This window comes from Sus scrofa, chromosome 18 (assembly GCF_000003025.6).
Source record: "Sus scrofa isolate TJ Tabasco breed Duroc chromosome 18, Sscrofa11.1, whole genome shotgun sequence".
Lineage (NCBI taxonomy): Eukaryota > Metazoa > Chordata > Mammalia > Artiodactyla > Suidae > Sus > Sus scrofa.
In genome coordinates, this window is record NC_010460.4 from 55,918,378 (window position 1) to 55,931,017 (window position 12,640).

Here is a 12,640-nt window from a genome sequence, read left to right on the forward strand (position 1 = left end):
GGAGACACTGGCTGCTGTGCCCTTGACATTTGATTTCGAAGGGATGGCTCCCAGGTCCTTGAGAAAAACAGTCCTGGATGGGAAACCTGGCAAGAAGCTTGATGAGATTTTTAAAAGATTTATGGGAGTTCCTTCATGGCTCAGTGGTTAATGAACCCAACTAGGATCCATGAGGGTTTGGGTTCGATCCCTGGCCTCATTCAGTGGGTTAAAGATCTGGTGTTGCTGTGGCTGTGGCGTAGGCTGGCACAGCTCTGATTCAAGCCCTAGCCATGGGAACCTCCATAGGCCGCTGGTGTGGCCCTAAAAACACAAAGACAAAAAAAAAAAAGCTCTTTTGGAAGGGGGCGAAGGTGGGAGGGTTTCCCTTTTTGCACCAGGTTTTTCATAGTTTTCATGTGTATCTTCCCTGACAATGACCCTGGATTAGCTGGGTGCCCTAATGTCATCACAAGGGTCCTCATGAGAGAGAGGCAGAGGGTGATCCGACCACAGCAGAGACAGCTGTGGGAACTGAAGCCAGATGCCACACTGCTGGCTTTGCAGGGGAAGAGTGGCCTTGAACCACAGAACACGCAGAACGCAGCTCTGGAAGCTGGAAAGGGCAAAAGCCAGCAGCTTCTCCTTTAGAGTCTCTGCTGGGAACAAGGCCTTGCTGACACTTTGATTTCCAGCCAGCGAACCTGATTTTGGACCTCTGACGTTCAGAACTGCACTATTTTAAGCCACCAGGCTTGTGGGAATTTGTCACAGTGGCCACAGGGGCCTCACACAGGTGGGAAGTTTTGGGGGAAGAGAGGGTCACTGGGGAGCGCGTTCTGGGCACTTGAGCCCCAGTGGGAATAAAGTGGAGGCGGGGAGCCTTTGAAGATCTGAAGAAAGAGCATCCCAGGCAGAAGAAAGGCATCTCCAGGGGCCCCACAGTGGGACTGGGCTTTTGTGGCTGCATGGAGCTGCCACAGTCAGACCAGGCGGAACCTCAGAGGCCCTGACAGCCCTTTGCAATGTGGTCAAAATGCGGAGGGAGCAACCTGATCTCTTTCAAAGGATCAAATAGTTGGGGAGGCAGGGAGAGCAGGGCCAGGCGGAGCAGTGGGAGGAGAGGTGAGTGCCTGGCACTGGTGCTCCTGCTGCAGGAAACCTGGCTTCCTTTTGCCCAATTACATTCTTTTTCTTTTAGAAAAACTGATTCCTGTAGCTAGATACACTGCAGAGGTGCCTTGTGCAGCAGAGTTGTGGGGATGACATTTGATCCTGATCTGGGCTCCTTTACTGCCCTGGCCGTGTGCCCTGCAGGCCATGTTCCTGCATTTAAGGATATTTGGGGAACTGCAACAGAAGGAGCACTTTGATCTTTTGCAGAAGACTTTCTGCAGGATCTTACAAAACTCCTTTCACTCAAGATGCCAGCCTTGGACAGTCGGGCCCTCCCAGTTTGGGTGGCTTCCCCTGCAGGTGGGAGGCTGGGAGGACCCCCGGGGAGAGGGGGCAGAGGGCTGTGTGAGTAGCGACTGTGCCCCTGCAAGGCCCTCCCAGCAGGTGTGGCCTCCACCAAGGTCAGCGTCAATGCGTGTCCTGCTCCTGCCCACACTGTCCATACTCCGAATGAGCTCTGTGAGTTTGCAACCCCCCCCTCCTGGATGTCCTCTGAAGCCACCGTGCACAGTGGGTCCCACTGCAGAGACGACCTCCTCCAGCTTTTCAGCAGCCATCCGTTCAGAAATTTCCAACAAGCACTGGGTTTTATTTCATAGGAATCCCTAAGCCAAGAGCTACCACCATCGCTAAACTGACATCCTCTCAACATCATTTCACGCTGAGGGGAAACAGCAGGGACCATTTCTTTTTCTTTTTCTTTTTTCTTTTGGTCTTTTTGCTATTTCTTGGGCCTCTCCCACGGCATATGGAGGTTCCCAGGCTAGGGGCTGAATCGGAGCTGTAGCCACCAGCCTACGCCAGAGCCACAGCAACGTGGGATCCAAGCCATGTCTGCAACCTACAGCACAGCTCACGGCAACGCCGGATCGTTAACCCACTGAGCAAGGCCAGGGATCGAACCCGCGACCTCATGGTTCCTAGTCGGATTCGTTAACCACTGCGCCACGACGGGAACTCCCAGGGACCATTTCTGTTGGGCTGGAGGTCAGGCCCAGTGGCAGATGGCAGGCACCAATTAAATGTTTGTTGAGTGTGTGAGCGAGTCCTGCGGGGAGGCCTGGATGGATGCAGTTTTCCCTCTTGTAGATACAGGGCTGCTGCTGAATGATACTTGGGTATCTTTGTAAGGGAGCAGAACCCCATGGGGCCTTCCTGGGATGGAATCCCCCAACCCCCAGTGCTCTGCTTTAGTTCCTTCCTGAAGCACCTAGATAACAGTGTCTGATGCATATTTTTCAAAGTTTTTTTTTTATTACTCAAATGAATTTATCACATCTGTAGTTGTATAATGATCATAACAATCCAATTTCACAGGATTTCTATCCCATAACCCAAGCACATCCCCCCACCCCCCCAACTGTCTCCTCTGGAGACCGTAAGTTTTTCAATGTCTGTGAGTCCGCATCTGTTCTGCAAAGAAGTTCATTCTGTCCTCTTTTCAGATTCCACATGTCAATGAAAGCAGTTGATGTTGGTGTCTCATTGTATGGCTGACTTCACTTAGCATGATAATTTCTAGGTCCATCCATGTTTCTAAAAATGCTGCTATTACAGATGCTAAAACCCCCACCAAATGGAAGAAGTTAACTATCTGATGACCGACCACAAGCACAATGGGGCTGAGGATTGACCGCGTCAACCTCTGTGACACTGCCTGTTGCACCACCATCAGCCAATCGGAGAACTGAGCTGATCGCACACCCTGCGACCGCCTCTCTCACCTGCCTCTAAAATGCCTCTCTGAAACCCATGAGGTTTAACCAGTAGCTGCCCCAGGCTCCTTGTCTGATGCCTACAGTACTCGCCGCACTTTCCTGCCCCCCACACCCACCTGGCACTGGTATATGGGCTTTCTGCGCACTCGGGTGAGGGGACCCCAGTTTGGTTCAGTAAGAGCCTTCACAGAATGTTTCTGGATACAGCGCTTGCCTCATCCCCTGGCAAGCCCACCAGCTTTGCCATCGACTCCAGTGGCAGGGTGCAGGCTGCTCTGCTGGAGGGGAAGAGGGATCCTCCCAGGCCCCACTCAAGTCTGGGGGTCCAGTGGGCCCCTGACCCTGCAGGGCCTATCATTTTCTCACAAGTGTGGCAAAGCTGAGACACTAGGCCATTTGGCCCTTTGTTGGTGGCGGCACCATCCCTCCCTAGTTCCTTCTGTGAGGCCCAGGATTTCAGGGGCATTGAGGCCCGGGAACCCCCACCACTCCTTTGCATCTTCCTCTGCGGTGGCTGGTCAGCTCCTGACTGGGCCAGAGGACATTTCTAGATGGGGCTGGGGACTGAGAGAGTATCTGGGGCCTGGTTGACTCTGAGAGCCTTTCTTTTAAGAGACTAGTGACAGTTTGTGAGTCTGGGAAGGAATTCTCCCTGGAGGTTTCTTGCGGGAATGTGGTATTGAAACAGCTTTAGATGTGCCTTGTTTACTTATGAATTAACAGGTATTGCAGTTACTCAACTTCAGCACTTTTTCCCAGGCACACGGTGTTAGCGGTGAAGAGTGGAGCCAGGTTCCCATCAGCCACCACCCAGCTGTGTGGCATTGGGTAAATTCCTTAACATCTCTGACCTCAGTTGTTTCATTTGTAAAATGAGGACTGGGAGAGTATGTTTCCTAAGGTTGTTAAGAGGATTAAATGCAATACATAGGTGAAGAGTTTATCCTTAACTGACATAAGGACTTCCTAAATGTTAACTATTACTAAGTATTTAGGTGAAAACTAGAGTATCTTCTGATTGCACTCTGAAAAATTCATTCTTCTGTAATCACCAAACTTGACCTACATGCTACAATATACTATCTATCATATTTTCTGAGCCTCAAAACTATATGATCTCACAAAAGTGTTTTTTTCATGTTGGTAAGTTTTATCATAGGGAAAGTATAAAAGTTATATATTTAACCTACAAACAAAAAATCATGACTGTGAGAGGTAAAATAAAACCTGAACAAATAGAGGGACATGAATCTTAAATCTTGTCAAGTGGATTTTTTAAACAGTGACAAGAAAAATTGAAAAATATTGCCAAGAAATTCCAAAATTTATTTAGAAGAATAAATGAGTGATTCTAGTCAAGGACATTTTTTGGGGAAACAAAAGGAATCTATGTAGAAAGGGGAGAACTTCCACTCCTAGATATTAAACCTTATTTTCTGCAGTAAAAATATAAACATCGGGAGTTCCCATTGTGGTGCAGCAAAAACGAACCCTACTAGTATCCATGAAGATCGGGTTCGATCCCTGGCCTCATTCAGTGGGTTAAGGATCCAGCGTTGCTGTGAGCTGTGGTGTAGGTGGAAGATGTGGCTTGGATCTGGTGTTGCTGTGGCTGTGGTGTAGGCTGATGGCTACAGCTCTGATTGGACCCCTAGCCTGGGAACTTCCATATGCCATAGGTGTGCCCTAAAAAGCAAATATATGTGTGTGTGTGTGTGTGTGTGTGTGTGTGTATACAGACACACATGAAATTTCATTTGGCATGGGGTGTGGTGGCCTCTCAACATAGTATCAAAGGCAGAAACCATAAAAGGCTTTTAGTTTCTAAGGTGTGCCTCCCCCACTCCTGCCTCCCCTGCTCTGGCCAAATAAAACCAATTTCCCAATGTTTAAAAAATTGAGGTATAGTTGATTTACAATGTTGCATTAGTTCCAGATGCACAGCACAGTGATTCAAAATTGACGTTGTTATAATAAAACATTGGCTCTATTCCCTGTGCTATACAATAAACCCTGGTAGCTTATTTATTTTATACAAGGTCATTTGTACCTCTTAACCCCCTGCCCCTCTTTTGCCGCCCCACCAGTAACCACTAGTTTGTTCTTTGCATTTGTCTCTGTTTGACTTATTTCACTACGCACAATATCCTCCAGGTCTGTCCATGGTGTCCAAAATGGCAGAATTTCATTTTTTTTTTCTTGTCTTTCTAAGGCCGCACCCACAGCATATGGAGGTTCACAGGCTAGGGGTCCAGTCAGAACTGTAGCTACCAGCCTATGCCACAGCCACAGCAATGTGGACTCGAGCCACATCTGCTACCTACACCGCAGTTCATGGCTACACTGGACCCTTAACCCACTGAGCAAGGCCACCCCCATCCTCATGGATGCTAGTTGGGTTCATTAACCATTGAGCCACGACGGGAACTCCAGAATTTCATTCTTTTATGGCTGAGTAGTATTCTATTGCACAGGTTTGTACTGCTTCTTTACCCATTCACCTGCTGATGGACACTCAGGATGCGTCCCTATCTTGGCTACTGTAAATAGTGCTGCTATGAACATTGGGGTGCATGTGACTTTCTGAATTAGTGTTTTTGTTTTCTTTGGATATATACCCAGGAGTCAATTTCCCAACTTTCTTAAATGGACATATAGGAAAGTGGGCAAAGGGACACAAGCAAATTCACCAAAAAATTACAAACAATCAATAACTATGTGGAAAAACAAACCAGCTAAGTAGTGATTTAAGAAGTGAAATTCAAAACAGTGAGAAAGAACAACTTTAAATTTGAAAATATAGTCTGGGTTGTCAGGGATATGGAAAAGGGGGCATTTCTCAAAAGAAAACTAATAAAGTTTCCTCAAAGACAGTTTAGAAAACATTTGAAAAATATACTTTGCCTTTAATCCATCAGTCCTCATTTCTAGAATTTTTAAGTCAGGCATATGCAATAAAATATGAGTCCATAATGATAGAGAAAAGTAGAAAAATTTATGTGCATTTATGCTGAGATGAAAATTCATGTTAATGGGAGCTCCTGTTGTGTCTCAGTGGTAACAACCTGACTAATATCCATGAGGATGTGGGTTCCATCCCTGGCCCTGCTCAGGAATAAGTCGCAGATGGGGCACAGATCTGCTGTTGCTGTGGCCTAGGCCAGCAGCTGTGGCTCCGATTGGACCCCTATGCCACGGGTGTGGTGGCCCTAAAAAGCAGAAAAAAAAAAAAAAAGAAAAAAAATCATGTTATTAAAGAATGTCCAATAAAACGGCAGAAAATTCATAATATTGTTAGGTGAAAAAGGCAGAACATATCTTTGCAAGGCATTATCCCAATGATGTCAAACATGCATAGATAAGCGTAGAAAAGAATACCCGATGATACATGCCAAAACGCTGAATGTAACTAATTCTAGGAGGCAAAAGTATTAGAAACTTTTTGTATTTTATTTCCTGCTTATGCAACAGATTTTATTATGCTTTACAAATAATTAGACAATTAGAAAGTTGCCTGTGTTGAAAAGCATAACACTACATGAAATTGTACAAGCCTGGAAAACGCCAAGGCCACCTGCTAGCCGGTGAGTCACGAACGAACGCAGGCTTACACCTGCCTCTGCACACGCCTACCCGCTGCAGTCCGTTTCCAAGCGAAACGCCCCCGGGTGCGAAGACCGCCCCGCGGCCGCCGGAGCCGGGAATGCCTGCACTCCGCTAATTTCTGGAAGCGAGGGCATTCCTTTTTCAAAGTTGACCCGATCGAGCTTCTCCTTTCTCCACCTTTTTACAACCCAGAAGGCCGACTTTGGGGTCAACCGCGCCCCGGGCCAGGTGGAGTCCGGCGCCGCTCAGGCCCCGCGGCTTTCAGATTCCCTAGCGCCACCAGAGGTCGAGGTGGCGGGAGTAGAGCAGGGGACGACCCGGGGCAGGGAGCGCCCTCTCGAAGGTTCGGGCCAGTTAGGAGAGTTTAAGCCATTGAGGCCGGGTCTAGTCGAGTGACCGCAGTCTGGCCACGCGGTCGCCCAGGGACGCACGCCCTCCGAAGGGACAAAGGGTCGGGAAACTTGAGCCGGGCCGGGAAAATCCGGGCTGCGTCGCCATGGCAACGGAGTCGGGCCCGCGGCGGCCGCCCCCGGCCGAGGCCGGGCCCGCGAGGGGGCGCTGGGGACGCGGGAGAAGCCCCGCGCGGCCGGCCCGGCTGCCCGCCCCGCCCTCCGGCCGCGGCCGCCGGCCGCCGGCCCGAGCCCGCAACTGACCCTCGGCAGCTCCTGTAGTCACGTGGCGCTGGGAACCGGCGGGGGGGCTGGGCACGGGCCTGGCAGTGGTGAACTCGAACCTGCTGCTGTCGCCGCGGCGAGGTGGGGAGCGCGGCAGCCGGCGCCGGCTTTCCGGCCTCATGGACGCGCCACGCGCCTCCGCGCTCCCCGCCGGAGAGGTTCGTCCCGGGCAGGGCGCGGGGTTCCACGCGGGCTCGTGGCGGGGCGGCCCTAACCTGCCGGGCGCGTGACCGTGTGCGCGCTGTGGGGGGGGATCCCGCTGGACCGAATGGGGGGGGCGAGCCCCGCGCACCTGCGCACAGGCTCGGCGAGCTGCGCTGTGCGTGGGGACCCGAAAGGGCCCCCTCCGGGAGCGCGAGCCGTGTGTCCGCGAACGTGCACGGGGGGGGGGGGAACACGCGCGAATACAAAAGGGGGGGTGTGGGGTCTAAACGGCCCTTGCCCATTTGGGACGCGCCAGGGGATTCTGACCAAGTCCTGGTCGCTCGAGTCCGCCTGCGCAGCCCCCTGGGAAACCGGCCTGGAATTCCTGTGGGGAGGAGGGTGGGGGAAGGGGAGCCAGCAGAGCTTCCAGAGTTCCTGCCATTGGCCGGCCTTTGGCCATCAGCATGGAGAATTCACGCTGTGACCTTACTTGTGGAGGAAGTGACCCCCAAACGCAGCCCTGTGCTTCCTTGGCGAAGGGGGCACGTTTATTTATTAATCCAGTATCCATTAAGGTCACTCTGCCAGGCCGGGTGTGGGGCAGGGGTGGGGGAGGAGGTTGTGGCCGGCGAGGACACAAAGATGCCTACCCCAGGGGAGCTCAGAGCCTCACGCACGTTTTCTCTCCCCTCCCCACAGGTAAGGCTGGCCTCTCTGCCTTCGGAGGTCTGAGCTCTGCCATGGGGGTAGGGGTGTCTTTACTGCTGCAGTTTTCTCTGACATCTGGGGGCTACCACTGTGTGGGCCGAAGCAGGCGCTCCAGCCGCAGAAGTATCCCCAGGAGGAGCTGGAAAAAGCCTCATCTCCAGCTCCACAGCCGCCAGGGTAGAGTGTGGGCTTCTTTTGGGGGTTCTCAAACCATTCCATGGCCCGGGTGCTCAGGCTGCTCCATCCTGCTGGGGGGGAGGGGCCGGTTCTCCTGTCCTGGGAGTCTCCCCTGGGCTCAGTCTGGCCGTTGGAATGAGTCATGTCTGTGCTCCTGGGGAGGAGGATAGGCTCTGGGGAATTTAGGAAGATGTGTCTGGAACTTGTGGGCAGGCACTGAAGGTCCCTTCCGAGTCTAAAGGGCCACCTCACCCTGCAGCGGGTGGAGGAGGTTCTCCTGCAGGAATCCCAGCTCCCCAGCTTTGGAGGCACTGAATGTGGGGCAGGCGGCGGCGGCGTTGGGGGCCAGGGGACAGAGATTACCATCTCTTCCTTCCTCCCCTTTTCCTGCCGCAGTAACCCCTAGCACCCAAGGGAGGCAGAGGCAGGATCACCCCCGAGGGCAGCAGGCCGTGGGTGTTCTTTGGATTCTGGAGAGCTTGCCTTCCTGCCATGTCCTAATCGAGCGTGGGGGTGGACGAGGGCAAGCGGGCAGAACGTGGGCACAGTTTGGACAGGCAGTGGCCTGGCATCGTGCTGGGCGGGAATTGGCATCCAGTGCTCCCCTCCCATTGCTGAGGAGGGCCGTTCTCACTGGCTCTCCAGCCTCGGTGAGAGGCTGCGGTTAAGGTCGCAGTGCCTCCCCCGAGACTGGAGTAAATAAGAGCTCAGAGCGGATGATCAGAATGAGGGCCGACAGGAATTTCCTTGTGGGAGATCTTTACACACCCAGCTACTGTAGAGGAAGGACACTGGCCTGGGAGTTTAGACTTGTTCCCAGTCCTGCTTCTGCCATCGGATTACTCTGTGCCCTCGGGCAAGTCCCATCACCGTTGCTTCATCTGTCAGGGCAGGGAGCTTGATGTCTCTCGCCCAGCCTTCCAGAGTTGCTGTGGAGCTCAGATATGACAACAGGAAATAGTGGAAATCAGGGGAGGGGAGCAGAACACCTGGGAGAGCGTGGCACGCTGTGGGGAGAGGTGACCTCGCTTTCTGGTGAGTCCCGAGGCAGAAATGTTCGCACAGCCAACCCTGGAGTGTTTACTCCATGCCAGACACGGGCTGAGGGAGATTCCAAGAGGTGTCAGAGTTCTTCCTTCTGGTAGTTTCCAGGGTCAGTAGAGACTTAGCGACACATATAGCTCAATCTAGAAGCCCAGGGTTGAAATAATATAGAATATGCAAGCATAGGGAAGAGTAGTCTGGATTCCAAGGCTGGAGTTCAGAGGGCCTCTGGGGCCTGGGGTCTCCAGGGGAGCAGCTGGGGCAGGATGTGTGGCTCCGGAGAGTGACTGTGCCTTTCCCCCTCAGCAGAGGAAGAACCGATGCTGGAACGTCGCTGCAAGGGCCCCGTGGCCATGGGCCCTGCCCAGCCCCAACTCCTTTCTGGACCCTCCCAGGAGTCACCCCAGACCCTGGAGCAGGAGCCCCAAGGGCTGAGGTCACAAGGCATGGCCATGACCCAGTCGGGCAGCAAGGCCCTCCAGCGGGCCCATCGTTGTGCCCACTGCCGAAGGCACTTCCCGGGCTGGGTGGCCCTCTGGCTTCATGCCCGGCACTGCCAGGCCCGGCTGCCCCTACCCTGTCCCGAATGTGGCCGGCGCTTCCGCCACGCCCCCTTCTTGGCGCTGCACTGCCAGGTCCATGCCGCCGCCACCCCAGACCTGGGCTTTGCCTGCCACCTCTGCGGGCAGAGCTTCCGAGGCTGGGTGGCCCTGATTCTGCACCTGCGGGCCCACTCGGTTGCGAAGCGGCCCATCGCCTGTCCCGACTGCGAGAGACGCTTCTGGCGAAGAAAGCAGCTGCGGGCCCATCGGCGGCGCTGCCACCCGCCGGCCCCCGAGGCCCGGCCCTTCATCTGCGGCAACTGCGGCCGCAGCTTCGCTCAGTGGGACCAGCTGGTTGCTCACAAGCGGGTTCATGTGGCCGAGGCCCTGGAGGAGGCAGCGGCCAAGGCCCTCGGGCCTCGGCCCCGGGGCCGCCCGGCCGTGACCGCGCCCCGGCCGGGTGGAGACGCCGTCGACCGCCCCTTCCAGTGTGCCTGCTGCGGCAAGCGCTTCCGCCACAAGCCCAACCTGATTGCGCACCGCCGCGTGCACACGGGCGAGCGGCCCCACCAGTGCCCCGAGTGCGGGAAGCGCTTCACCAATAAGCCCTACCTGACCTCGCACCGGCGCATCCACACGGGCGAGAAGCCCTACCCGTGCACCGAGTGCGGCCGCCGCTTCCGCCACAAACCCAACCTGCTGTCGCACAGCAAGATCCACAAGCGCTCCGAAGGGGCCGCGCAGGCTGCCCCCGGCTCCGGGAGCCCACAGCCTCCCGCCGGCCCCCCGGAGCCCTTGGCCGAGCCCTCCGCGGAAGCCCCGCGGAAGCCCGCCCGGGAGCCCGCTCAGAAGCCTCTGGGGCCCGCGGAGGAGCCGCCCCGGGACCAGGCCGAGGCCGCCGCCTCTCTCTATGGCTGCGAGGACTGTGGCCGGAGCTTCCGGCTGGAGCGCTTCCTGCGGGCCCACCAGCGGCAGCACACGGGCGAGCGGCCCTTCACCTGCGCCGAGTGTGGCAAGAACTTCGGCAAGAAGACCCACCTGGTGGCCCACTCCCGGGTCCACTCGGGCGAGCGGCCCTTTGCCTGCGAGGAGTGCGGGCGCCGCTTCTCCCAGGGCAGCCACCTGGCGGCGCACCGGCGCGACCACGCCCCGGAGCGGCCCTTCGTCTGCCCGGACTGCGGGAAGGCCTTCCGCCACAAACCCTACCTGGCGGCCCACCGGCGCATCCACACAGGCGAGAAGCCCTACGTCTGTCCCGACTGCGGCAAAGCCTTCAGCCAGAAGTCTAACCTGGTGTCCCACCGGCGCATCCACACCGGAGAGCGCCCCTATGCCTGCCCCGACTGCGACCGCAGCTTCAGCCAGAAGTCCAACCTCATCACCCACCGCAAGAGCCACATCCGGGACGGCGCCTTCTGCTGTGCCATCTGCGGCCAGACCTTTGACGACGAGGAGAAGCTCCTGGCCCATCAGAAGAAGCATGATGTCTGAGAGGGCAGGACCTGCGGAGGCCGAGGGAGGGGGGCCCTGGGCGGCATTCACACTGTGCCCTGTGCTGCTGCTGTGGGGGTGGGTGGGCTGCCCCCCCCACCAGAGAGGGATGTTCTTCCCCCTACCCCACTCCACAATCAGGGAGCCCACTTGCAGAGCAGGGACCCCGGCCTCCAGCAGGTTTGCTCAATTTCAGTCCTGACTGTCCTGTGCCCTGGAAAAGTAGCAATAGCAGCTCCACCCACCCCTTAGAGCCCTCCCCGCCGGAGGGGCCACCAGTGGACAGGAGGACCCTTTTCTGATGTTAACGCCTTAATGTCCCTGTCTTTAACTATGAGTTCCTTCAGCTTGTTTTTTGGAAGTAGGTGTGGTACAGTCGTTAGTGAATGAGCACCCAGGAGGAAAAGAGGACCAGCTGGATACACCTGGGAGAACCTGCCGGCCTTGTTAGGCAGCACCTGGGCCTTTTCAAGTACTGGGCGGCAAAGCAGAGCTGCTCCAGCCTGTCTCGCCCCATCCCCTCCCTCCTGCCCCTGCACAGGCACCTGGATTTGGAGAGACCCATCTACTGTTAGTGCTTTGTCCCCTTCCTCCCTCGACATCAATCCCCGGGGCCTCTCCCTACTGGTCTGACTTGCTTTATCCAGCACCCTCCCAGCGCTTAGAACATCCCCTGGCCGTCAGCTGCCCTGTGTCAGGGCTTTTGTTCGAACACCCCCAACCCTCCTTCCCTCCTTTCAGAACTCACCACGTGGGCAGAACTGCCCCACTGATAAGGGAGGGTCAGCTGATAGGAACCCAGGGTGAGTTTCCCCTTTGCCCTTTCTAGTGTGCGGATGCCCAGCCTCTGCTTGAACACTTAGGTGACAGGGAGCCCCCCTACCTCCTGAGGCCCTGGTTCTACTGTAGGGTAATTCTAATTGTTAGAAATTCTTCCTTATAATGAATGAAGTCTGCTTCCTTGTAATTTCTACTGTTGGGCCTTGTTTGTTCTCTGGAACTAAACACAACCACTTACCCTCCTTTTCGAACTAGAGAATAAAGATCTGGTTTTAGAACCAGTGGCTAAAAACTGTTCCTTTGTCCTGGGGAGCTGTGGGGTCAGAGGGAGCAGAAGTAGCTCTGCCCCGACAGGGTGGGGTTGGGTGACAGGCTGAGTGGTGCAACTTGTCAGGCGTCCCTGCACCTTCCTGCACTTCTTCCCCAGGGTGGGGCCGGACACTCGGCAAGTGGGGTAACCTCTCCAGGGGTCCAGCCTTCTGTGGGATCAGGTGAGCTTTGCTGGGTGCCAGGTGTCCAGGGAAAAGGGCTGTTAGACTCTGTCCTGCAGTGCCTCTCTGGCTGGCCTGCGGTTCCCACATCTGTTACTGCATGCGCTTCC

The 12,640-nt window shown here is 55.4% G+C and overlaps 1 protein-coding gene across 7 annotated transcripts; it reads left to right on the forward strand.

Annotated features, from left to right (window-relative positions):
* Window positions 7,152-12,321, forward strand: REPIN1 (replication initiator 1). Of its 7 annotated transcripts, none has more exons than XM_021078719.1 (3): window positions 7,158-7,311; window positions 7,997-8,182; window positions 9,533-12,320. In XM_021078719.1, exons 2-3 carry the CDS (start codon window positions 8,038-8,040, stop codon window positions 11,257-11,259), a joined length of 1,872 nt encoding a protein of 623 aa, XP_020934378.1. In that variant the 5' UTR covers window positions 7,158-7,311; window positions 7,997-8,037; the 3' UTR covers window positions 11,260-12,320. The 7 variants fall into 7 exon arrangements, with proteins under 7 accessions (XP_020934380.1, XP_020934378.1, XP_020934377.1 ...); XM_021078720.1 differs by lacking the exon at window positions 7,158-7,311 and adding an exon at window positions 7,318-7,872 and having other exon boundaries at window positions 9,533-12,321; XM_021078721.1 differs by having other exon boundaries at window positions 7,152-8,182; window positions 9,536-12,320.